This window comes from Platalea leucorodia, assembly GCF_965183815.1.
Source record: "Platalea leucorodia genome assembly, chromosome: 3".
In the NCBI taxonomy this organism is placed as follows: Eukaryota; Metazoa; Chordata; class Aves; order Pelecaniformes; family Threskiornithidae; genus Platalea; species Platalea leucorodia.
Window position 1 is genome coordinate 101,993,114 of NC_138825.1, and position 23,949 is coordinate 102,017,062.

General features: G+C 44.2%; 2 protein-coding genes across 4 annotated transcripts; one reads left to right on the forward strand and one right to left on the reverse strand.

Moving 5' to 3' along the window:
* Window positions 1–1,505: 1,505 nt before the first annotated feature.
* On the forward strand, window positions 1,506–15,403 carry LOC309588346 (glutathione S-transferase). 3 transcript variants are annotated; one of them, XM_082307511.1, is made up of 8 exons: window positions 1,506–1,577; window positions 4,965–5,071; window positions 6,156–6,207; window positions 6,452–6,584; window positions 7,687–7,828; window positions 10,172–10,303; window positions 11,231–11,370; window positions 15,217–15,403. In XM_082307511.1, exons 2-7 carry the CDS (start codon window positions 4,985–4,987, stop codon window positions 11,351–11,353), a joined length of 669 nt encoding a protein of 222 aa, XP_082163637.1. In that variant the 5' UTR covers window positions 1,506–1,577; window positions 4,965–4,984; the 3' UTR covers window positions 11,354–11,370; window positions 15,217–15,403. The 3 variants fall into 3 exon arrangements, with proteins under 3 accessions (XP_082163637.1, XP_082163636.1, XP_082163638.1); XM_082307512.1 differs by lacking the exon at window positions 15,217–15,403 and adding an exon at window positions 2,233–2,300 and having other exon boundaries at window positions 1,559–1,577; window positions 11,231–11,568; XM_082307510.1 differs by lacking the exon at window positions 15,217–15,403 and having other exon boundaries at window positions 11,231–11,568.
* Window positions 13,856–22,540, reverse strand: TMEM14A (transmembrane protein 14A). The gene is made up of 5 exons (XM_082307515.1): window positions 22,511–22,540; window positions 21,092–21,177; window positions 19,251–19,352; window positions 15,448–15,535; window positions 13,856–14,435 (listed from the first exon to the last, which is right to left on the reverse strand). The coding sequence occupies exons 2-5, from the start codon at window positions 21,165–21,167 to the stop codon at window positions 14,396–14,398; spliced, it is 306 nt and encodes a 101-aa protein (XP_082163641.1). The 5' UTR covers window positions 21,168–21,177; window positions 22,511–22,540; the 3' UTR covers window positions 13,856–14,395.
* Window positions 22,541–23,949: the final 1,409 nt, after the last annotated feature.

Genomic DNA, 23,949 nt, shown 5'->3' on the forward strand with positions numbered 1-23,949 from the left:
ATTAGGGGGTACAATGGACAACACAGGATGTCTTAAATTACTGAAGAGAGTACCTGAAGTAAAGTCTTATTAACACTCAAATCCAGTTTGTTCAATGACTTCTTGCTGCTATTTACATACCTAAGGGCTCTCTGGTTCTGTCTTTCTGGCATTCCCAAGAGGTGCTGGAAAAGGAGGAGAGCTTAGCCCAAACAGTGGGTGATGTGCCTGTTCTGGGAAAGGCCAGGAAAAGCTTGCAGGTTCTGGTTTGATGGGGATGACAGGTTTGGATTCAGCTTTCCCCTGAACTTAACTCGGAGTATGCTGGGACCAGAGGTGTCCTAGCGCACCTCTGTTTTGTCACTAGACATTTAAACTCTTGTACTGTAGCTTCACCAATACTTCCTTTAACAAAAGGTCTACTGTAGCAGCTAAAAGCACTTTGCAGATTTGACTGAGAAACGAATGTTTGCTGCCAACTGTAAAGCTGAAAACTTATTGTTTGAGGCAGGAGGAGTCAGACTGGTGTCAGGTGCCAGCGAGACCTTGAAATGTAGGACTTCATGTTGACTTCATGTCACTTTATGTTAAACTCAGTTAAATATTAGTTGTACATAAATTGTACATTATAATCACTTAAATCAAGCTCAGCTACTGAGAGGCTAGCAAGACAGTTGAACACATAAATATGTGTATTGTTTAAACACCAAATCAACCCAGTATGTAAATGCAACAGCCAGTGCCCTGAAACCAGCTAATGCTCTAGTACTGGCAGTTTTAAGCTGGGCAAACTGGGGGCACTAACACTCTTGCTAGCACCGACAGTTTCTTTATAAGAAATGCCATGTGGCTGGAACCGGTTTTTAGCATCCAGAAAGGAAAAAAACCCATGTTTTTCTGCAGCAGAGCATGTATTAATTAGAGTTGTTGCAAGAGCTGTTTCCCTCCCGCCTCACCGAAGCATTTGGGCAGCACTGGCAGCTGCTGAGCACCGTCAGAAACTCCGGCCGGAAAATTTGGCTGTGGCTGCCAACTCTCTGCCGTGCAAGCTCCCCTGCACAGCCAGGCGGTTTTAGGAGCCTGCGCACCCACCCCAGCCTTCGGCCACGCAGAGCCGGAGCCCCTGGCACAGCGACAGCGCGGCAGCCCTCCCGCAGGGGCTGCGGCCCAGGCCTCTGCCCCAGTCACGCCATCGCCGTGACCCCGCTGCCGCCTCGGGGGCCCCAAAAGCGTTCCTCCTGCCCCCTTGAGCCCCGGCCGCCACGTCCCTCTGAGGCGCACCCACGGCACCCCGCGACCTCGAAGCCAGCCCAGTGGAAAGAGCCGCTTCACAAGACTTCAGGGACAAGGCCGAGGTGGCTTTTCCCTCAGCGACGCTTGTAGGGGTCAGGGATGCGGTTTAACGGCGGGAAGCCGAGCCTCGGTGCCCCAGGAGGGGGAAGCTGCCGCCGCCAGGCCTGAGGGAGGGCGAGGGCGGGCAGCGGGCGCCCCGCCCGGCACGGCCGCTGAGGGGAGGAGCGGCCGCCTCTCGGCGGGCCGGGGGGAGGGCAGTCCGCGCCGAGCCCGGGGATCTGTCGGCGGTGCGGCCCGTGCGGAGGGTACTGGCGGCGGTGGCGGTGGGCCGGGGGCCGCTGCGGGGGTCGGCGGCCCCGCGGGGGTGCGGGGAGGGCGGCGGGGGGGCGGCCGGTCCCGGCCCGGCTCAGGGTGTGAATCTTGCGGCGAAGCACGGAGCGTGGCGGCGGGGTGCAGGGGCTGGCGGCTGCTCCCCGGGCAGGGCTCCGGCCGCGGGACCGTCTGCCGGCGGGTCGGACGTCGCTCGGCGGAGCCGCAGGAGCGCGTTTCCAGCCGCAGCGAGGTGTGCAGGGCAGGGCAGGGCAGGGCAGGGCAGGGCAGGGCTGCCTGCCCTCGCTCCAGGCCACCCGCGCAGGGGGGGAAGGAGCCCGGCTGCGGGGCGGGGGGCGGCCAGCCGGGGCCCCTGCCCGGCGGGCGAAAGGCGAGGTCCGTGACAGAGGGGATTCACTCGAGGAGCATGGCTGAGTGTCCTGCGGCGCTGCGTTTGTCCCGGGGTTGCTCCCCACTCGCTCTCCTGCAGCAGGGACCCACGCCGGGCGGGTGTGTTGTGTGTACAGGGGGTTTGTGCCTGGCTCTGGGTAGGATCAGGAGGGAACCTGAAGAGGAATTGCTGCTTGGAGTTAAAGTTTTAAAATCTCTTGGAGTAATTTGCCTTTCATCTCGTTCAAACGCTCCTCCGAGCTCGGGTGGTGGAAGGCATGCTTTCTGAACCCAGACTTGGCCTGAGTCCCAGTGGAGACCAGACGCTGGTGAGCAATTACAGTCTTAAGACAGTCGCAAGACCGAGCTGGGCTCGGTGTGGCCGGGGGCCTGTGCTGTAGGGTCATTCTGCTGCAGCAGCCCTGCGCGAGCTGGGGTCGAGGAGCAAAGCCTTGCAGAGAACTACTTTGGGGTCCACATCCAATTAGGAAGAAAGTTTAAGATCTTGCAGCAGATTATGAGCTTGCTGTTAAATTCACTTACTTGTTTCTCACTGGAAGGCTGGTGCCTGAATTGTTTTGGACAAAATAGGTTTTTTTTAATACAGCGATCACAGCGGTAGCTGTCGCTCTGACAACTGCCTGGCTGAGGTCCAAGGAAGGTCCGGTGCACTAGAACATCAAGAAAGTTTGTGATTTCTTTTCGGGTCCATTATTGCTATTCAAGAAAGATAATCTACCAACTTTGCTACTCTTTCGTGACTCGCTGCTTTACAAAGGGATATTCATTGCAGAACAGTAACAGAGCTGCCAAAGTACTTTGCAACCCTATGTAAGCGTTCAGCCTAAACCCCAAAGTCAGTCCTTAAGCAGTGCAGTTTTCCAGGAAAATGTAGGCTTTTTCTTACCTGCACAAAAGCCTCAACCCTTGGCTAATCCCCACAAGGAACTGTGATGAACAAGTACAGGTTATGTTGATACCTGGACTTTTTTCCACTGACACTTGCTCTGCTCTCCAGCTTTGCCTGCTGTTTGGAGTGCAGCACCGAGCCGACACTGGGAAGCAGGGCTCTGACTGCGCTGATTTTTACCAGCTCTACCTCTGCTTTGGGGAGAGGTCAGGGAAGTTTGCTCCTTCTGCTTACGCTAGCCTGTCCTTGTAGTGTGTTTCCCAGCCTCGATCCCACGTGCTGGAGGTTAGAGTGCTTGTCCAGTCTGTGAGGGCCCAAGTGCAATTCTCCTTTCTGATGGAGTGGAGTTGAGACCGTCATCTGCTTCCTGAGCGTCAGGGAATGAAGTATTTTTGAAGTATGAAAGGCTGAGAGCTCTTACACTTGGTATAGTGTAACTCACACACTTATGTGAGCTAGAAATGGAGCGTGGGTCGTGGCCTTCTGTACGTAGGGCCTGGTAAGGTAGCTGTGATAAGGCACTTCTCTAAATGCCTTGTTTATGCACCCTATTGCTGTTCAGGTATTAGGAATCTAGCTAGGCATCCAGCAGCTCTGGACTAGATGCCAACTCTAAACCATCAAGACATAATCAAGTCTTTATTAAAAAGCATACATTTATGTGTCACCAGAACTTTTTATTGCAAGAGACTGAGGTGTCTGGGGATATAGGCATTGCCAGGGCTAAGTGGAAGCTGAGCAGCGGTTTTGAAGACCTGTATTTTGGACTGGGGCACCAGGTTTCTCCCATGAGTCCAGCCCCTAGTAGAGCAATGGCTGTTTGTTATAGGGCCATTGAAAACACCACCCAACACAAAGGACTTCAGTGGAGAAGGCCAGGGATGCAGCCTCCCCTCTCACTGTTGGACTGTTTGTTTGTGCCTCTTCGTTGATGCCTTTGGGATTATGGCCAAAGTTTCCACTTTGTGGCTCAATTACGTACTGTGAAGTCTATGCAAGAATAAATAAACCTGCCTGTAAACAGATAAAACCTTGGCTTAACGATGAAGCACGCTGTTAGTCTGTGACTCTGTCTTCTTATTAAATCCGCTTCGTTCTTCTGGGACCCATTAGTGATGAGAGTACAGTGTTAGCTTTGTTTCTAGCACCAGGCAAGCTCACATCAGCTGCCGAGTTCATACTATGGCATGTGACTGCACTTGGTAGTGAAATTTGAAAGGATGAAGTGTTTCATCCCAGTGCCATCATCCAGTGGGCTGACTTCATCCCCCTGCTGCTGGGGACGTTGACCAGGCCTTATCTGCCCAACAGAGGTCATGGTTTGGTTTGGTTTTCATTTTAAAGTTAGGTTTTCAGGGCAAATAGGATATAAATCCTTGTTACAGTTTAACTGTTGTTCGCAAAATTGGAATGGGTCTTAAGTCACTCCACATTCTCTATAATGGATATATTGTGATTTAGCTAATGGTCAAAACAGAACTAGCTACATATGGAAGTCAGCAGGCCTGGTGAAATACACGCTGGAATATATATTGCTGTTATAAGCTCATATTTGTAAAGGCACAGGAGGACGGGGCTCTGAAATGTCATAATGAGAGAGGTGAAAATAACGCTGGTGCCTCTGGGTTGGTGTTCTTGTGGGCAATTCATTTGACATAGTACATTTTCAAGTCTGGTATGACATAGATACTGTCACAAAACCCAACACCTACTGAAGAGGTTGCATCACTACAAGGTTAAAAATGTATTCAGGAATACCCTACAGTTCTGCTTTGGTTGTAAAACTCTCATGAGCTCTTAAAGCTATGTTAGTATTTTTTAAAGATATGTATATAATTTAGTAGATGCTTATTACATTCTGTCATGATTCTTTTTCGAATTGCTGTATATTCTGGTAGCGTGTACTTTCTCTTTATTCCCGCTAACCCACAGGAAGCTTGGTTGCATCAAGCCCAAGTATCTAGGCCTTTATTGCCCTTCTACTTTCACATTCATCCAACTGTATTTAGTAGTTTGGAGTGGAACATTTTAAATGCTAATTTAAAAAATGCTTCCTGTAAGATCATCATCTTGAATTTATCAGGAAACAAGAACTCTGAAATCATGGCGGGGAAACCCAAGCTGCACTACACCAAGGGAAGGGGGAAGATGGAGTCAATCCGATGGCTGTTAGCAGCAGCTGGGGTTGAGGTTTGTACCTTTTTTTATAAAGTGATCAGATTAATCTGTGATTAAAATAGGTATTATTTGGAAAGGTTTCCCAGTTATATCTGTGCTTAGAGATATGCACAACATCACATATCGTGATGCAGAATGCTTAGATTCAGTGATACACTCTCACATGTTGTGTTTAATGTATTCCTTGAGCAATAGTTGCACAATAAAAGGATTTTAACATACAAAGAGAGTTGTTAAGTGTCATTTTTTGAAACATACTTTAAGCTGAGATCCTAAATTGTTGCTACAGACCTTAACTGTGTATCTCTGGCTTTTTTTGAATGCTCATTACTTCCCTGTGTCTCATGATTGCTCTCCACTGACAGACCATGCATGCCACATGAAAAACTTTAGAACATTATCTCTAAACAAAGTGCTTTTCATTCTTTGAGTCAGGACATGAGTAGGATAGATCAGCAGAGCTTCCCTGAAGCAGTAGGGGAGCTATCTAGATTCACATCAGGTGAAAACTAACCTAAGGCATCTTAATTTCTACATTCAGTTATTGTTTGAAACAATTTTCTCAGAAACTATTTATACTCCATTGGAAATAAAAGGTTTTTTTAATGGTGCTCCCTTGTGAATGTTGCTGACAGATAAGCTGCAGAGCACCGAGCGCTGAGGAAACAAAGATCTTGCCCTCAGTCAAATGTCCTTCTCATTTAAAAAAAAATGCCAGCAGGGGGAAAGAGGGAGATAAATGCTGTGTAACAGAGGCATGACTTATTAAAAATTTCTCAATATTTCACGTGGCATCAGCTGCTTTTAAGTGAATGATTTGGTGTCTGCTGATTGTTCGTGCAGGCAAGTAGACTGGTCTTTATAATGAGAAAGCTTTTTTTGAAGTGTAAAGCATTTTACATTACTGGGGGGTGGGGGACACTGTAGTCCTGGGTTATTTGCTGGAGCAGAGATGAAGAATAGGAGTAGGGGGTCAACACAATCATGAGAAGTATAGGGAATGGTGTGGAGAGGTGGAGTCTAACTTCCAGACTTCCTTCCACTTCTCCATTGCATTTGGAGTGACACAGTGTTGTTTTCTATCGTTGCTTTTCAGTTTGAGGAAGAATTCATAGAAACGAAGGAAGACCTAGAAAAATTACGCAATGGTGAGTCTGTAAACTGTACCCTAAACATAAATTCACACCAATATAACAAAAGGACAACAGGTGATATTTTTGTAAGACCTCCAAAACGATGTGACTTGTAAAGAGAAGATTTGAGAGACCTGCTTGCTTGCGGATGCTTTCACCCCTCAGAGCTGGAAAGGTCTTGGTGTGTTACCAGGTCTCTTTCTCCAATTCAGTGTAGCACTGCAGCAGTCTGAGTAGTTTGCTTCTTTTTCTTCCCAAGATGGATCCCTGCTATTTCAGCAAGTGCCCATGGTGGAGATCGATGGGATGAAGATGGTGCAGACTAGAGCCATCCTCAGCTACATAGCAGCAAAGTACAACCTCTACGGGAAGGACCTGAAGGAGAGAGCCTGGTATGGTAACAGTGCATACTATCCTTACTTATACTCTTCCATGCTTTTTAATATTTATGAGAAGAATACTGCTGTGAAATATCTGCATGTAAAGGTGCATATACCTCTGCCAGTGCTTTGTCTCCTCAGATCCAGGGATTGGGTGAATGGAGTTTGTGACTGATAAATGATGGTTAATTGTCAACATAGTGAGAATGTTATGGCCACCTTCAGGCTCATTTGGTTTCACAGAGACCAGAAATGCATTAAGTTCCTGGGCAACTGCAGGACCTTAATGCACTAATAAAGGTTAAGTATGCCTTTTTTTCCCTCTTTAAACGGGAAAACAGTAGGAAAAACTACAACTGCCTGCAAAAAATGAAGTGTCTTTGAGTGTTCTAATTTCCTTTTTTCAAAATGTAAACAATCTTTCATAGCTGATTTAAAAAAAGACCTGTTCAGTGGCTTAATGCTACTGAAAGTTAAAACAATATTTTCCTAATATTACTTTACTATGTAAGCTGTGGATACTTTCTGTTGTCATAATTAAAGGGCTAATGCAAAAGCAAAAATCTGTATTTACTCTTTCTTTAATCGAACTTTTGCGTGACTTCTTTTTTTTTTTTAAGTCCTTAACCTAACTGACTACCACTTACTGTAAACGGTTTATTCTGTGATAATGGAGGGGCAGCTCCAGAGATTGTGGGGGTTATTATGGACTGGCATGTCTGAAATGGCAATTGGTAGCCGGGAACCTTTCATGATTAGACCTCAAAACTATTTTTTTTTCTCGAGCGTGGTTTGCACACGTGGTCTTTTCTGCCACTGCATAGATGAAGAGATTATCAATGGAAAACAGTATGAACTCTACTTCAGATACATTAGTTGCAGACCCTTATTTATACCTTGGTTGTTGCAGAATTTGTGAGCCTGTTTATAAAGATCTGTGCTTTGAAAAAACCTGACCTGGAATCAAAGTGGAAGAACAAGAAAACAACTAGTGTCTTATGTTACATTCGCTAATAAGCATTTTACTCGGTGATCACTTCAGCATTGTATTTCAGGAAAATAACCAAAATGGTATGTTCAAATGATAAATGTGAAATAAAAATATTTGTTTCAGGATTGATATGTACGTGGAGGGAACAACAGACCTGATGGGAATGATCATGTATCTTCCTTTTCAACCAGCTGACACAAGAGAAAAGAATCTTGCTTTAATGATTGAACGAGCTACAACCAGGTACTTTCCTGTTTATGAAAAGGTAAGTGATAAATCACCAGTAGTCCACAAAGACAGTAAAATGGGGTATAGTCCCCACTCCCTCATCCCCACACACCTACTTTCCAGAAGGCAAGTGACAGTACAACTCTGGAAGTGTGTGATGGAGCCAGTACTCAGCAATGTGAAAAGAGGGCCACAAAATAATATTGGGCTGGTTTCAGTACTGAGTATCTTTGCTGGCTTCTTTAAGACTCCTCAAAGAGCAGATCCTACTTTTTAAACCTAGCTTAGTGGCTGATAGGTCCTAGCATCTTGCATAAATGCACCATTTAAATACTTGTGCCAGCCTTCAGAACTTATTGCCTGAAAGTGTAATGTACTCCTGCTGTTCAAAGTTAAATATAATTGTGTTTTATAGTTAAGGACCTAATTCTGTGATGTTTCTCAAACCCATTGCTTGAATGTATTATACTTACAGACTATTACTGTCTTTTTCTGAATCGCTATTTGGGCATCCTTAGGTGTGCACAAAGAGGCTCTGCAAACAGGACGTATCTAGCTTAAAAGCATAAAGCAATTATTTACTGACTAGCATGCACTAAAGAGTTAGCCTCTAATGAGCTACGAGGTAAGGCATTGGTATGCTTGCCACCCCCATAGAGCACATGCAGAGTCTTTCTTGGCTCGGCAAGAGCTGGTCAGGAGGGGACGGGTTGTTCTTTGCTTCTCCCTGGAGCATAGCCTGGATGTTACTGAGTTGCCATTTTCTACCAACTTGCTGTTTGTTCTGTTGTTTTGTTTTGGTTTTCCCTTTAGGATATTTTAATTCTTTTTGGTGTTAAGGTTTTCCTGTTTGAATTGAGCCAGCTGTGATCCTCATCTCACTAGCCAGCTTCTGTTTGTAACTTTACCTTTTGTACCTTGTATGGTTGTATTATACAGACTTTCTCACAGCACTTTTTCAGAGCGTAACAGTCTCTTCGGAAGTCTGTGCCAAGGGTACAAAGCTGTGTTGTTTCAGAGCTGAGCGGGTTTCTAGCTTGAATCCTTGGTTCACAGGCAGCTGAAGTCCATTCAAAAAATACAGGACTTGATGCAATTTCATGTGCCTCTCTATCAGAGCCTTAAATTGCACAAGCGAAACCCACAGAGGCTGCCCTGTGAAAAAAAACTTGCACATAAATGACATAAGGCAGCACTCCTGTAATCAGAGTTCGTATAGATCCACTGCCATACCAATGGAAGGCTGTGCTGAGAGAGATTGATTGCACACATTAATCTTTCAAAGATATGAAGTCTGATAACTTAAGTATTTAAGGTATTAAAAAATAAAAAAGCAAATTTAGAGACCAGTATTCTCCAAGCCTGTGCCTAGGTGGCATAAACTACCATTATGATATGTTTTAGTGTATATGCTCACTGGACGAAAGTCTTTAAAATAATCCTTGTTCACTTAGGGTAAAGACACAGCTAAACTTTTCCATTATTTTTAGCGTAGTTAATTTTGTTAGAATGATTAATAATTTTCCTTCTGTACCAGCTGTCTAAGTTCTCCATTGGTTCAGCTTATCAGGGTTTGCAGTCCATGTGTTATGCAATCACAGTATCAGACAGAAAATATGCCTAGCTATGAGTGCTCACTTTAAACACTCAGCAGCCAGATAGAGCGGCAAAAGGTAATATAAAGCACTGCAGGCAATCTGGTTCCAGTGCTCTGTTTGGGAGTTTCCTTATGGCTTTGATAGACAAGCTGTGGTGGACCTTGTTAGAGCAGTATGGGAACTAACTACAGGTAGTTATCAGCCTTGCCTCTGTCAGAGGTTACTGCCTCTTTTATAGTGAAGTTGGCAGGTGGCACTGGAGAAGGAATCGCCTTCCAAAGTCACAGACTGATGTCCTAGTTTAGTGCGCATTTGTTAGTTGTTTAAGTGTAGCATTAGAGTATAGTAGGCACAGACAGGTTTCCTTCTCCTGCTTCTGCTACGAGGGTGATAGTCTTCAGGGAAAAGGTATCAGCAATCAGCAGTCTCAAATTTTGCTGAAACATCTGGGAATTCACTTGGCTTACACTACAGGTGAACTGTCCTGACTCCCTCTTACAGTTTGGTCCTGTTTCTTTTCTATGATTCGTCTTTCTTGTGGGACTGGACTGGCTACAGCCACCTGCTGCAGTAGGACAGAGTGAGTGATAGGTCCACGCACACTGAAACATGAGTTCCAATTTAATTTTTTGTTGTGAGAATACCTATCACTTTCTATCTTTATAGATTCTTGCATGGATTTGCTCTGCTGTGTAGTTTTGTAGAAATCTGTCTGTAATGAAATATCTAGATAAAATTGTTACATCCTATATGACTTTTTTTTTTTCTTTCATATTTTGTAGGCCTTGAAAAACCACGGGCATGATTATCTTGTTGGCAACAAATTAAGCTGGGCAGACATCCATCTGCTGGAAGCCATTTTAATGGCAGAAGAATGTAAGCCCGATATACTGTCTGCATTCCCTCTGCTACAGGTTAGTAATCATCTGATCTCAATATGGAATGTAAGATAAGTTTCAGGTTGGGCTTGATCATCTCAGAGGTCCTTTCCAACCTTAACGATTCTATACAAATGTCACTGCCCAGTTTTAAAAGCTAATTGATGTTTAAATCTTTTGAACAATTGTACTGTGTTACTGACAGTTCCCTGGTCTACTTCTGTTGACTATGACAACCGGAACACACGTGCACTGCCTTGCTCCCAGAGCTGCTGGGGGCTCACCCTTCTCCAGCTCTACTTTTCCCAGCTGTTCTCAGCTGGCAGGAATTCACTTGTTAATGCCACCACTTTGGTCCTGTAACTGCTACTTCCATGTCTTCAAACACAGCAATGAGCAGCAAGAGGGGAAGGCTGTGGCCTGTTGTGTCTGCAGTTCCTACCCTCTTTTTGCTAGGAAAATTGTATTTTGAAGAAATCACATACAAGACCTGTTAAGTTTCTTATGTCTTGTCTTCCGTGGTGCTTTGCACTGAAGTATTGCTGTCCTTGCCTCTTGTTTTGCCCAAATATATCTGCAGGATTTGGAGTCAGGCTGTCGTTTTTGCTTTTTCTTTTTTCTTCCACCTTTACCAGATGAATCTTAACTCTTTAATATTAATTTCTCCCATCCCCATCTGGGAGACTAAGGTAAACGTCATACCACTAGCATTGCAGATCAGAATATTCACACGTGTTTTTTCTAAAAAGACTAATATGTTGTAGGTGTGGGTTTGCCTTTTTTTTTTTTTTTTTTAATAAAAAATGGAAAATGCTGAGTGCTGAGCTGACTACAAGGAGCTACTGCCTTTCTCTTTAATAAGTACGTCTGAGAAGTAAAAATCCAAGTCACCTGATTTTTAAGCTATAAAGGATGGAATTATAATTTCCTGACTCTCATTTGCTTTACTGCTGCTTTTTCCAGGCTTTTAAAGGAAGAACAAGCAACATTCCAACAATCAAAAAATTCTTGCAGCCTGGCAGCCAGAGGAAGCCACCAATAGATGAGAATTTTGTTGCCATTGTGAGGAAAATATTCAATATCTAATCATGTGGCTGCTGAAGGTAACACAACTGTAGTGTATTACTAGAGCTGTGCCTTATAAGTAAACTGCATAGATATATTCCGTAGCTTGCATCATATAGCCAGTCACATGATAATCATTGAAACAGAATACAGTTTTAAATTAGAATAAAAAGCTAATTTGGACCTGTTGAGTCCAGAAAGTGTATTTCATGGAGCAATTATATGAAATAAAATATGCTGATACTTTGTGGTTTTTTTAATTACAGTACATGTGTGGTAGGGTAAAATGTTTCAGCTGTAGCTTCCAGGGTACTGTAGAAAGCAAGCCCGCTTCCCCTTCCTCTCCCCATTTTAATAAACTGCGGGAGGAAAAGCCACTCCAGAAAAATGGCGAAGTCATTTAAATTCAGGCCTAGAATCTTTTGGTTTTGCTTTCTAGGTGCTCTCCTAGATCTCCTAGATCACTGTCCCCCTGCTGTATTTCACTGCTGTCTCGGTACTTTCAGAGCTGCAGTTTAAGGAAAAAAAAAAAAAATAAAAAAAAAATTGAAACTCATGATCATCATAAGTTTATGGGCAAAAGTAAGAAACTTGTTTAATACCCACATGAATCTCTTAGAAGAGATTTTATTCACTGAAAGATCAAAGTACATGTCTTTAGCTGGATGTGGTTTTCATCCATTGAAACCACCTATTCCCTTGCTCTTCTTTTTGCTGCTTGGCTAGATGGTCACAGTGAGGAAAATGCCACTTGACTTTTTTTTTGCAAGGTTTTACCCTCTTCAGTCACTTCCCAAGTAGTTGTAAAGAGAACTGCACTGGCTGCTTACCTTTTCAGTAAAAGAGTTAGTTTCATCTCAACAGTGCTTAAAAGCATTCACTACTATTTCAGATTCTTTACCCTAATTTCATGGGAACCATCACTGTCCCCTTTAAGAGCAGTGCCATAAACTATTCTCCCCTGCAGTTAGTTGTTTTTCTCAGCAGGACTCAAACCGATTAGGCAGAGAAGACAGTCAGCCAGTGTATGTACAGAATTGCTGCCCAGCGAAGTTATCTCCTTTTCCGACTTACGCTAAGAAGAGGCACGTAGTGTTATCTCAGAGGTACACAAACCAGAAACACCCCCATCACCTAGGCACTGCCCAGATGAGCTCCTAAGAGTTTTACATTAAAATTACCTAGGTAGCTGGAAGGAGTAGTTTGTAATGCCCACCGTAGTACTCAAGTTTCATTGAGCTACACCTCTGTTGCAAACAAGTGCTATGATCGCTGAACTGTCACAGAGACTGGCACGGGACATCACCTTTGTGTTTTGTGAGTCCTCAATCCCACAGGGATATGTTGGACTGGCTGAGAACGCTACTTGTTTGGGCTGCTCAGGAATTTAAGCAAAAACTTCTGGGTTACAATTGGGCTGGGAGGCCCCTGCCCCCATGGGCTAACTCAGTCAATGTACAGAAGGCTCAACTCTGGACATGCTCAAAAATACAAAATCTTACTGCCTTTAGGATCTGGGCTAGCAGCAACTGTGCAGGATGGCTTCTGCATTTCAGCACTAGGTTGCCTAAACTTTCATTGGAGCTTAATCTAAGGCAGGATTCACCTTGTCTACAGTACAAATATCCATGTCGGCATTGGTCACCCAAGCCCATTACAGTACGTGGCAGTTCAATTCCTCTACCCTGCCTTGAAGTTCTACTTCAGGATAAAATAAACGACATCTTGTGTGTCCAGCCGTCATTTTAGGTACCAAGATCCCAATCTGAGATCCATAACATATCAGCTCAATCCCCTGTAAGCCTGGCGACACCTGGAGATGACACATACCAACGTTTGTTAGCAAAAGATTCCAGAGCTGGGGGCTGTGGTTTGTGGGAATTGCCTTTTTTTTTTTTGTCAATTGTGCTTTAGACATCTGAGTTGCTTACAACACCTTGTCACCACCTAAGCCCCTGCCAAGAATAATAAGCTTGGTATTCTGCCGATGGATTTGTGGAGCAAATAGCCTTTATAAGCAAGCTCTGTATGAAAAAAATGAAAAGCAGCAAACTTTCTCTTTGTCTTCAGTAGTGCACTTGCCCATATTCAGTTTCCTAATGATGTGGCTGCACATTCCTGTGCACCAGAAGATAGTCTTAGCCAAGCTTTCAGACCCAGGGAATATTTTATCATTTTCTATGCAAACCAAACCAACTTTAATACCTGAATAGTTTATGTCTGAATAGTCTCCTTTGCTAATGAGGAGGACTTCAGCAAGATAATCTGTGTAAGACCACAACAGCAAACCTGTTAAAAGAGTATTGAGACTGAGAGTTTAGAACCTATGTGTGCAAGATGGTGAACCTTCCTCAGCTGTGGTTCATGCCGGTGGGAATTTACAGCATGGTACATGTTTTAAACCAGTACTAAGTACAAAGCAGATCACCAGACTCCTCCATGGACAAAATGGCTCATTAGTCTGCATAAAAAACTGAGAAGCTTCAAACATTTTACATTTTATTTGAACATTGACAATAGTTTTCACGTTTAGAACCAGTGGAACAAGAATGTGTGTTTGAAGGGAAGGAGGGTTTTCTAGTGCAACACAGTACAGGCCTGAGCCTTTATTGATTAGTAACTGACAATATGATTGGAATTGATTACTTAATCTCAGAAGCTACAAAATCATGGTTCAATACAATATACCTTTTTAGCATAAACATGTATTTATATATATTCTTCTCTCAGAGATACAGTGCAAGACTAACTGAATTTCTTGGGGTGCTCAGCACCCCTGAAAGAGATCAAACTTACAGAGAAAGATCCCTTGAGTTAACAGACTGCTTAAATGGAAGTAGATCAAAGTATGTTATCAACAAAACACTTGTTTTAGTTTAAAAAAAAAAAGCTTGCAAAATATGAGTGAATGTCAATAATCAAATAACAGGTACAGATCTTTTACAGAAAAGACAAATGCAATGTAAGACTTGTGTTCAAACTTGTCTTTCAAGTATGGAGAGCTTGCCTGTTTGTTCGGTGGGTGTGGCAGTCATACTTCAGTTCTTAAGTTGCTAAATTCTCCTACAGCAGCATAAAAACAAGCCTCAAAATCATCAAAAGGCTGCAAAAAAAACCAGAACAAAAACCGTAAAAATGGTTGTGCATGAACAAAAACAGTGGAAGAGTGAAAGTCATCATTAAATAACAGTGCATTCATAAATACCTGACACTAGAGCCTCTAGTAAGCAATCTTTTAAAATGTTCTACAGCCTCAGTGCCTGTTGAAAAACACGGTCCACCTAGGCTTGAAAAGCGATCCGCAATGGAAAATAACATTTTCCAGTTTAAGTCGTGATTCTTAAATTTTGCATCTTGACAATTTGCATCTGATTTTTTCCTCCCTGTATGTAACTGGAGTAAAACAGTTAATGGAGTTATGTTAAATCTAGTAACAACGAAGCAACAGTTATCATTCCTTCAGAAGATGGAGATTCTGACTTACAGTTGAAAAATGTTTTGAGTTACAGACTCACTGGGAAAAAAAAAAGTTTTGACTTACTCCATAATTTGATTCCAAACTAGTAAGTACAGAAAATTATGTTTTCCAGAATGCCAAAATAAACAGCATCAATAAAGCAGTCAGAATGGTTAGAAACATCATAATTTGCAGTAATACTGACCAAAGTTCTTAGGTCAGGTCAAAAATGTCCTAGTTTTCAAAGGTGCTGCGCTTCCAGTAGTTTTGAATGCAGCACTTCTAAACCAAAGTGTTGGTCTTTTTTAAGATGACTGTATCGTATGAAATTAGATGACCAATTTTATGCATATGTGTTTGAAAACACTGAGGCTTACCTCAGGTTCTTCCAAGAGCCTTATCAATATGCATTAATATTTAATTGCAGATCTCTCCTTTCTGTGCTGAGAAAGTCAGTCCATATCAGATGTATCCGCCTAGTGAGATGAAAAAGCTGTTCACTGGAAACAGGACTGTGACCTCCAAACTAATTTCACTTAAGCCATACAGTTGCTGGATGATAGTAACTTCCACTGATACTGGCTTGAATCAGATGTCAAATGGCAACTATTTGAAAATCAGTGAAATCTTTACATTAAGATCCTCAAGATATGTTTACCTCAGGCATGCTACTAGTCCGGCTGGCATTAATTTCTTGGACCTCTTGAACCTCATTCCCATTATAATGGTCAAAAGAAAAGCTGAAACTGTAAAAGACAATTCAATATATTTATGTTCTCACTTCTCCCAGTGGACCATTCAGGAACATGGAGAGTTATCAAAGGTCATTGCTATGTTTTGCTATGAACTGTAGTTTAATAAAACATTAGATCAGAGATAGGGTCTATAAAAACATTCTTGCTTTTCCAAAATACACTGCTATGATTTCTTTCAGCTACAAATAAGGTTTCCACGTGCAGCAGAATCCTAAATCCTATTCCACAGATACTAAGTAAGTTTGTCAGAGAGTGAATTCTACTCCCCCATATCTACATTCATGGGGATACAAATAAAGTAGGAAGAATCTTCATCATAACAGCAACATGTATGCTGAATTACAGGAATAGTGTCTCATAAGTCCCAGCTGTTTTCTAACTATTCAAGGAGCTCGAGCATCCAACTTTATCTGTTTTCTTTTTAGAATGCTAGCTCTTTATTTGCTGAGCCTTAAAAACTAGATTGGAAGGTTTGCCACTTTTTTTTGCTACAGAATACAGCTATCAACATCTCCTTCATCACGACTACAAGTTCCCTTGTTCCTTTTGCTACGAGGGAACCATCCTTGTCTGTGACAAGAGGTGGGCAGCCCAAGAGGGCAACAAATGCAGTGCAAGCCGCAGAGAACAAACATCATGAAAGGAATTGCATCTTCTTCCTGGAGCAGTTTTACCTAAAAATGGAGGTAGCAATGAACTGACCAGTCATGGGGATTTCACATTGAACTATGGCTGCAGAGCACTACATAAATGAGAAGATTGATGAGAATACATAGAACTCTGCAAAGATAGCTAGCTTTGTTAAAGAACTGTCACCTGAAACGCTTCCTAGTGGGCAGCGAGGCAGGACTTCTCACGGACAGCTGGGCTTTATCACTCTTGCAGCCAGAGTCATGGCAGTTACACAAATCTCTTCCCTTTTTTATGGAGCAGTTGAACCATCTGGCTCATTCAAACTCCACTGCCTACTCCTGTGGACAGTCCTGTGCTCACAGGTGTCAAGAATTAGTTTTAAACTCAGTCCAGCATTATAAAACAAGCTCTGACAGTTATAAGCATCTTACAAAACTCTACCAGCTATGCATGTGCACTCATTAAAGACACCCTGCAAAAAAAATTATTATGCTCCATTATCCATTGCTCTTATTTTCTGGTCCCATAGCCTTGATCCTCTCAGGAATGTCTGAAGAGCGGACTGTTCCACAGTATGCGTCTTGCCAGAGCCCTGAGTATATTTACAATTAATTACAAGCTACAAAGCATGTTCACTCTGTAATGTTCTTTTTTCCAGTTACTAGTATCTGGCTTTTCACATGTGCCAGTGAGTTTTTAAGACGTTCAACTTTTAGACCTGATTTTCAAAAGTGCTAGGCATTCACTGTTTCACCTTAAATCAGTCCAAGAAGTTCAATAAATCAAGCCAAATTCAATTCAGCAAATCCGATTCAGATCAGAAATTCAATATATCAGGTGCATCAACCTGCACTCTGCATAGCACTAACTGTTGCATACTGAAGTCTGAATTTCTACCCCTACTCCAAACACATAAAATTGCATTAAACTATTCAAGAAAGTGCAGTTAATTTCAGGGGGATTGGGAAAATGCCTGAAAGAATAATTTATAAAATAACTAAGAAAATTTGCTGGGAGTATCTGTATCCTACATACTCTTTCTGCGTAGGACAAGTTACAAGAACCTTACTATCAAGGTCTTGTACTAAAACATCACCTACATTATTGTAGGAAACTCTTGCATAGGTGATAAATACTATAGATAATTATGGGCTTGGAGGGGGATTTTTGTTTGTTTGTTTGTTTGTTTTTAAATTTCTGAACCTTTTAAAGGTTTGGGTACTTGCTTCATTTTACATTGCAATTTATTCTACTGGTTTCTAAGTTCAGAGTGGTCACTTTCTTCCATGCACTTCATTTCCTTTTTTCATTTGTGCTCTAGTTGCTTTTGGCACTTTGGGATGTTAGGTATAAGTGAAAACATTCTGAATTTCTGCAAAAGCAATACACATTTATTACAGAAATCCCTTATGCTGAAAGTAGCAGCTACAGGAGCCACCAAAGGTTTTTGAGGTGTGGACCCGTAGATGTTTCCGAGTGTGTCTAATTCTCCCTTCTCTGAAGTCTTCCTACCGAGTTCTTTATTCATTTGAGATACCTATGTATATAGAACCCAGAAGACACCCTCTTCCAGACTGAGATACATCAGCCTGGAAGAGATTAAAATGAGCCTGAATGGTTGGCCCTGGCAGAGTACTTTGTACTTCCTAACTCACTTCAGGCAAAAACATTCTAAACTTAAGACTGCTTTAAAAAGTCTTTGCTCCTTTTACTCTACATAAGAACTTTCTAAGGCAGGTGTAGTGAACTCTATCTCATCTGTACTACTATAATGTCTATTAAATCAGTAATATACATTTCTCCAATTGAGAGAAAGTCCTCACATGCCTACAGCTACATGAAATGCACAACACTGACAATATTTTAGTATATCTGACGTTCACAAGCAGATTAGTGGAAATTTTGTATTAGTCCTTTCAATACCAGGGAGTTGGGGAACAGGCAACATTTAGTAAGTTTTAATTAGTCTTCTCTTCCACAAATCCCGTATCCAAATTAGTGATTTAATTGACCCATAAAAGTACAATACCATATGCTACTTAAAAGCATCTCACACTGAATGATTACAAATTTACATATACTTAAGGTTATGTCTTCATTCCAAAAAAAGTTTTTTTTTTTTTTAATGGTGGGATAACTTAATCTGAGCAAGGCCATAGTGGCAAAACTGGAATATCCAATTTTAGGCCATCTAGGAGCAGATCAGGTATGCTATTACCACCTTTACTAAAGAACTTGGTGGGAACATACTTTGCTAACAAAGCTATTCAACATTTTTTTGAAATGGAAATTTTTACAGCTGTGGCTGGTGTAAAGCACAAAGCCAGCATGAACAGTGTACCGTAAATTCTAACTAAGTTCAGAAAAAGCAATTGTGTACTCACACAGTCTGGATTAAATGTATTTTAAATGCATTTCTGCATGTGAAACGACAGCCTAATCCACCTTTGCTAAAACCATGAGTGAGACAAGCTCCCAATAGCTCTTACTGCAGATCATTTTGTGAGGTTAACATCCCCCTTAGAGACTGTAGTTCCTTGCTTCCATGAGGGTTTCATGGCAAACTAGCTAACATGACAATTATTGTATAGTTTGTATCCTGTCTTTCTTAGCAGCAAAGGAAAAACACGAAATCAAACTCTTTGTTTCATTGGGATCTGAGGATACGTTACATTATGCAAGACTGGCTCCCACAGCTACGTTACTTCTCAAATTACATTCTAATCTGTAGCGCTAATGATTTTATTCCAGTACTTTCCCATGCTTCTCAGCTGGATTTCACAGCATCTGCAACGTTAGGTAACCATCTAATAACAGGAGGCGCTGCCAGGTGGTAACACATACCTGCTGGCTTTGTGTGAATGATCTGCCTTACCTTGCAAATGGTTCCAGAGTTAAGCTCCTGGATTTTGCAAGCTAAGTTGAAATGTCAAACTCTATTTAAAAACTAACATTTAAACCAAAGCAATACTCAAAATTGAATAAAAGAGAGAATTTTACATGCATTAGAGGAAACTGCTTTTGGGGGGGGGAGTTTTATTCATTTGTTTGTTTACTGTAGTAAAACACTTACACAACGATATCTTCACATTTCTTGGATCACGTGTTACGCAGTAAGCTCCATAACCAGCCACAGAACCAAAGGTGAGACCAGCAGCTAAGGAGGTTTTACTACCTGCAAGAAACCATTCAAGTGTTATTTCTCAATACAATGTCTTTAAGCTCAATCTTTACACAGTAGTTCTCTCTCCACACAGTATTGTCCAAATATTTTAAAAATAGAACCGATTTTGCCACACTGCAGCTAGCTCTGCCAGTGTGAATAGAGAGGCAGTATTTCTGTAACTCGGTCATTCTCTTGTATGGCACGAGGGACGAAGTTGACTAAATTAGAAGTGGATGATCAGGATCTAGTAACGCTTGCAATTTGGGAAAAATAATCTTCGAAGCACAAACCTAAATCTGGCTATTTTCTCTACCACACATACCTTTAGAAGCATTTTTGTAATTCCTATGGACTGTCTGTTCATTTTAACTATATCTTACAGCACTTTGGAGTCTCCAAAAATCACAGAAATGTGTCAATATATATAAAGGGTAAATAAGACAACACATGTAGTCATAAGCCTTTCGGTCTGACATCAGTCCTGGACAAAGAAATGGTATCACCAACGTCACATTTAATTCATAAAGAATTAAAAAACAATCAGATGGCAATGAGGATGAAAATACGGCTTTTAAAAGTAACTCGACATCTTTTTTCAGTGGTATCACAGAACTGGTTCATAAAGCCCAGAGGTTCAGTAATATACTTAGGTTTCTGAATAGGCATTTGACTCAGTACCATATGATAAAAGCGTAGAATCAGCACAGCAGGCATTATCTGGATTAAGCTGATCCCAAAATGTGTATAAAGAATCCAGACCCCCAGGTGTCATTTAGCTCCTAGTCCTGTTACATTGAATATTTTTAACCAAGAATTTGCAAGAAAACAGAAATCATTACCAATAAAAAAACCCAAATCTATATTTGCCACAAGGACTGGCCAACTATTAAAGAGTGAAGAGAACAAACCACTGGGATAGTCAGTGAGTGCAGCTGGGTGCAAGCAAAAAAATACAGCAAGTGTTTTCAGAAAGCCAGATACAACGCCATGTCTCTAAGAGCAAAGCATGTGCACACTACGTGGGGAAACAGTGACCCTAAATCACAAGAATCGGGATGGATGACGGCCGCAGCGAAGACGACGGATGAGCTGCTCGGATGTGCGCTTTGTGGGAGAGCTAAGGGGGACCAGCCGGGAGATCCCGCCTGCCCATCCTCGGTACCACTGCGACCTCTGCCGGGATGCTGGGCTCGGCTCCGGCGGGGCGCTGCCAGCTGGGAAGGACTGCGAAAATGACTGGAATATAGAAAATGCGCTTTATAGTACACGATAACCGAAAACCTGGTTATCATAGAGTTAATTTCTAAGAGATAATTAACTACGAGATCAGAACACACAAGTAAAGGGTTTTTTTTCCAGTGTGCATCTGGAAATCTCAAAATAAGCCAGGATGCCTCCACAGAAAATGAACTTTGATTGAAGATCATCTACTGTGCTCAACGCAGGAACGATTAAAGGAAATGAGAAGGCCCAAAATACACTGAAGGTCAAAAATAACGACAGTCCTTTTTTGCCCTGAAAACAAACTCATCAGTTAGATTAACAGAAAAAAGTGACCACTTCAATGCTTAGGTTGACCCAAATAAATCTTATGAGACTCAGCTCATTTCTAGCAGCGCAGGATAGATTTATGGTGCAGTCGTGTTCATTATAGCAAAGTTTTCATATCTTGCATCAATTTTCTTTACAAGGTGTAGTGGAGAGGAAGTACAAATGATTCATTTCCAACCTGCTGTCCCAGTATTTACCTTTACGAGTGTATCCTACAACACCTCCAACAGCCAGCAACGCAGCATATGCAAAACCAATCCAGTCAACAGCCATGGTCCCAACTCTGGAGAAGAAAACACATTGCAACTGAAGACAAACAAGTTCCTTTCTCCGGGTAAACAAGAAATCATTACTTGGAGTGTTGTAAATAACACTACACTCTCCTAAGTCGTGTTTGACTACCGTGTCAAAGCATTCAAAAGGTGAAGGTGTGTTTATTTGCTATTGTATCATCTTTTCACTACCGGCTGCCCTTCCTTACACCTCGGTATCTAGGTATACCGTATCTCCTTTAGGGGAAATTGATATTTTTGGGATGTATGTGGCATGTGTTTTTCCCAGTCAAAAACACATGTATGCAAGCAAAAAGCTTGACACCACCCAAAGCATCAGTTTTGCGGCACTTGTGCCATACAGCTGATCTGGGCACAGGCTACGGATACATACAGGTCTTCTGAGCGCACAGCTTAGTGCCCTTTCACCCGGGCGGTACTTGATGTACCGCAAGCGAAATGTCACTGGCACTGCAACACCAGGAATTGTCAGAGTCTACCCAAAGTTTCCAGCCAGAAACCTAGGCCGTCTTTGGGAAGCTTTATCCTATCTGTCTATGCCCCTTTTGTTTCACCTTCAGATTTTAATGCATTGTCCGAAGTTAGGCTTCTGTCCTCCAAAAAGCACTGAAGTTACTGCTGTAATACCAATCCCTGCTTCCCCGGCGGGGCTTTGGAAAGGCAGGAGTGGCAGTGGTGGCAGCCCCGCAGCCCCAGCAGCACTACGGCCTCTCTCCCACCAGCGGTGGGACACACCTTTCCCCTCCTTCTCCCAGGTTAAGTGCATACTTAATTAACTGCATCCTTCTTTTTACCTGAGCAGGTGTGTCCTTGAGCACACTGGGAACGGGGGAGGGGGGGGCAGGAAAGAGCACACACTCATCATTTCATGTCAAGCCTTTAATATTGAAATGAACGACTCGCAGCGAGCTCCCCGCGGCTGTAACCCCTCAGGAAGACGGGTGGGTTTAGGGGGCCATGGCACCCCGAACACGGCGCCTGCAAAGGCAGGGGCTTAGGCTCAAGGCCCGGCCTTTGACCCGCCCGGCCTTCGCGGCCTAGGCGGGCGGGCGGAGGCCGACCGCGGCCGGCCGCTCTCCCTCGGGCGGGTTCCTCCACCGCCTGCCCGGGGCCCGCGCCCCCCCGCCTCTCGCCTCGCTTCCCCCGCCTCCGCTCCGCGCAGCCCCGCGCTCGCTTCCCCCGCCCTCCGCGGCGGAGCCCCCGCCCGAAGGCCGGCGGCTGCGGAGGGGACCCCACCGCCCTCCCCGCGGCCCCCTCGCCCTCAGCCGCCCCGCTGCGGCTCAGCCCCGCCGGAGACGGCGCCCCTCCGCCGCCCCGCCGTACCTCGTCCCGCCGCGCCGCGCCCGCCCCGCCGCCCTCCGACCTCCCCCGGCCCCGCCTCCCGCGCCCGGCGGGCACCGTCAGGCGTCGCGGGGCTGGCGCCGCGGTCCCGCCTCGCCGCCCGCTGCCCGGCTTCTGCCCCGCGGCGGGCCGGCGCCCGGGCCGGGGGGAAAGGAGGGCGCCTGCCGCCATGACGGCGGCGGCACAGCGCCGGGGCCGGGCCGCGCTGCCGCTTGCGGAGCTCCGTGGGCGGGCGGAGCGGCGTTCTGTGGCGCTCGGCTGAGGCGGGAGGCGGGGAGCCGTGCCCGTGCTGGCGCAGGGTGCGGGGCTTTGCGCCGCGTTTGCCGGCGCCCCTCGGCGGCAGCGCCCAGCGCCGGGGCTGGCCTCTGCCGCCTCTTGAGGCTCCTCGTCTTGTCCTCAGGCGGCTCGTCTGCCTGGGCTCCACGGGCAGCGGAAAGATCCGTGGCTTATTTTAGCTTTTTAAGCCTAAAAAACCCTGCCCTGCCATGTTGGGGATGGAAGAACTCATGAACGAGAAAGGGTCATGTCTGCAGAGCCGCTTGTCCCAAAGGGCGTGCATCCCATGGAGGCCTGGGCAGGGGCTGGGGCGAGGGTCTCCTGCCCGCACCACCCCAGAGGGACCCTGCGGCCCAGCGACAGGCGCGCATTGCTGTGCCAGGCACCCCTCTGCCCGCTGCCCCTCGCACGGGGCGGTTCCTCTCCTCCTCGCCTGTATCTCTGAAACTTTGAGGGTTGCCTGCGTGAAGTCACATAGAGCAGACACATAGACCGAACGCTGATGTTACCTATTTGTTGGGGGAAGCCAACACGCACAAACCCCAAGACTCGGATACTACACACGTAGCTAATGTACGGAACGGCTTGACGTGGTTATTTTAACACCTTGACTTCCTGTCCGCTAGCCCTGTTTGCTGGAGCTATTCCACTACAAGCTATTTTTGTTCATATTTTGTCACCTTCCCCAGTTATTTCTTTAGCCGCCTCTCAAGTGAGTCGTTCTTGACCAGCGCAGGACGTGTCCTTCAGCGGTAATTTGGAGGTGCCTGCCTGTGACATTCCCCACGCTTCCCTTGTTCCCATGAACCGACTGGTCATAAAGATGGCCACAACAGGGAGAGACGCACAATGCCGTGTGATGCGACTTGGATACCTGCCTTCCTCAGGGGTCATTTGAAAATCCCTGCCAAAATCTAGTGTTTCCTTTAGATTTCTTTGCCTAACGGTGTGGGAGTTTTCCGCTCCAAAGAGCTTGCTGGAAAGCAAATCAGTATTCTCATTAGGGTTAATGTATTTAATTTCCACTCCTAACGTTCCATTTGTTTTTTCTGTTAGCGTTTAACTGCTGTGACACAAACCCACTCCATGTGAGCTGTCCAAGTCTGTCTGCTCGGTGGAAAACAGAACCGCTCTCCTTATCTCGC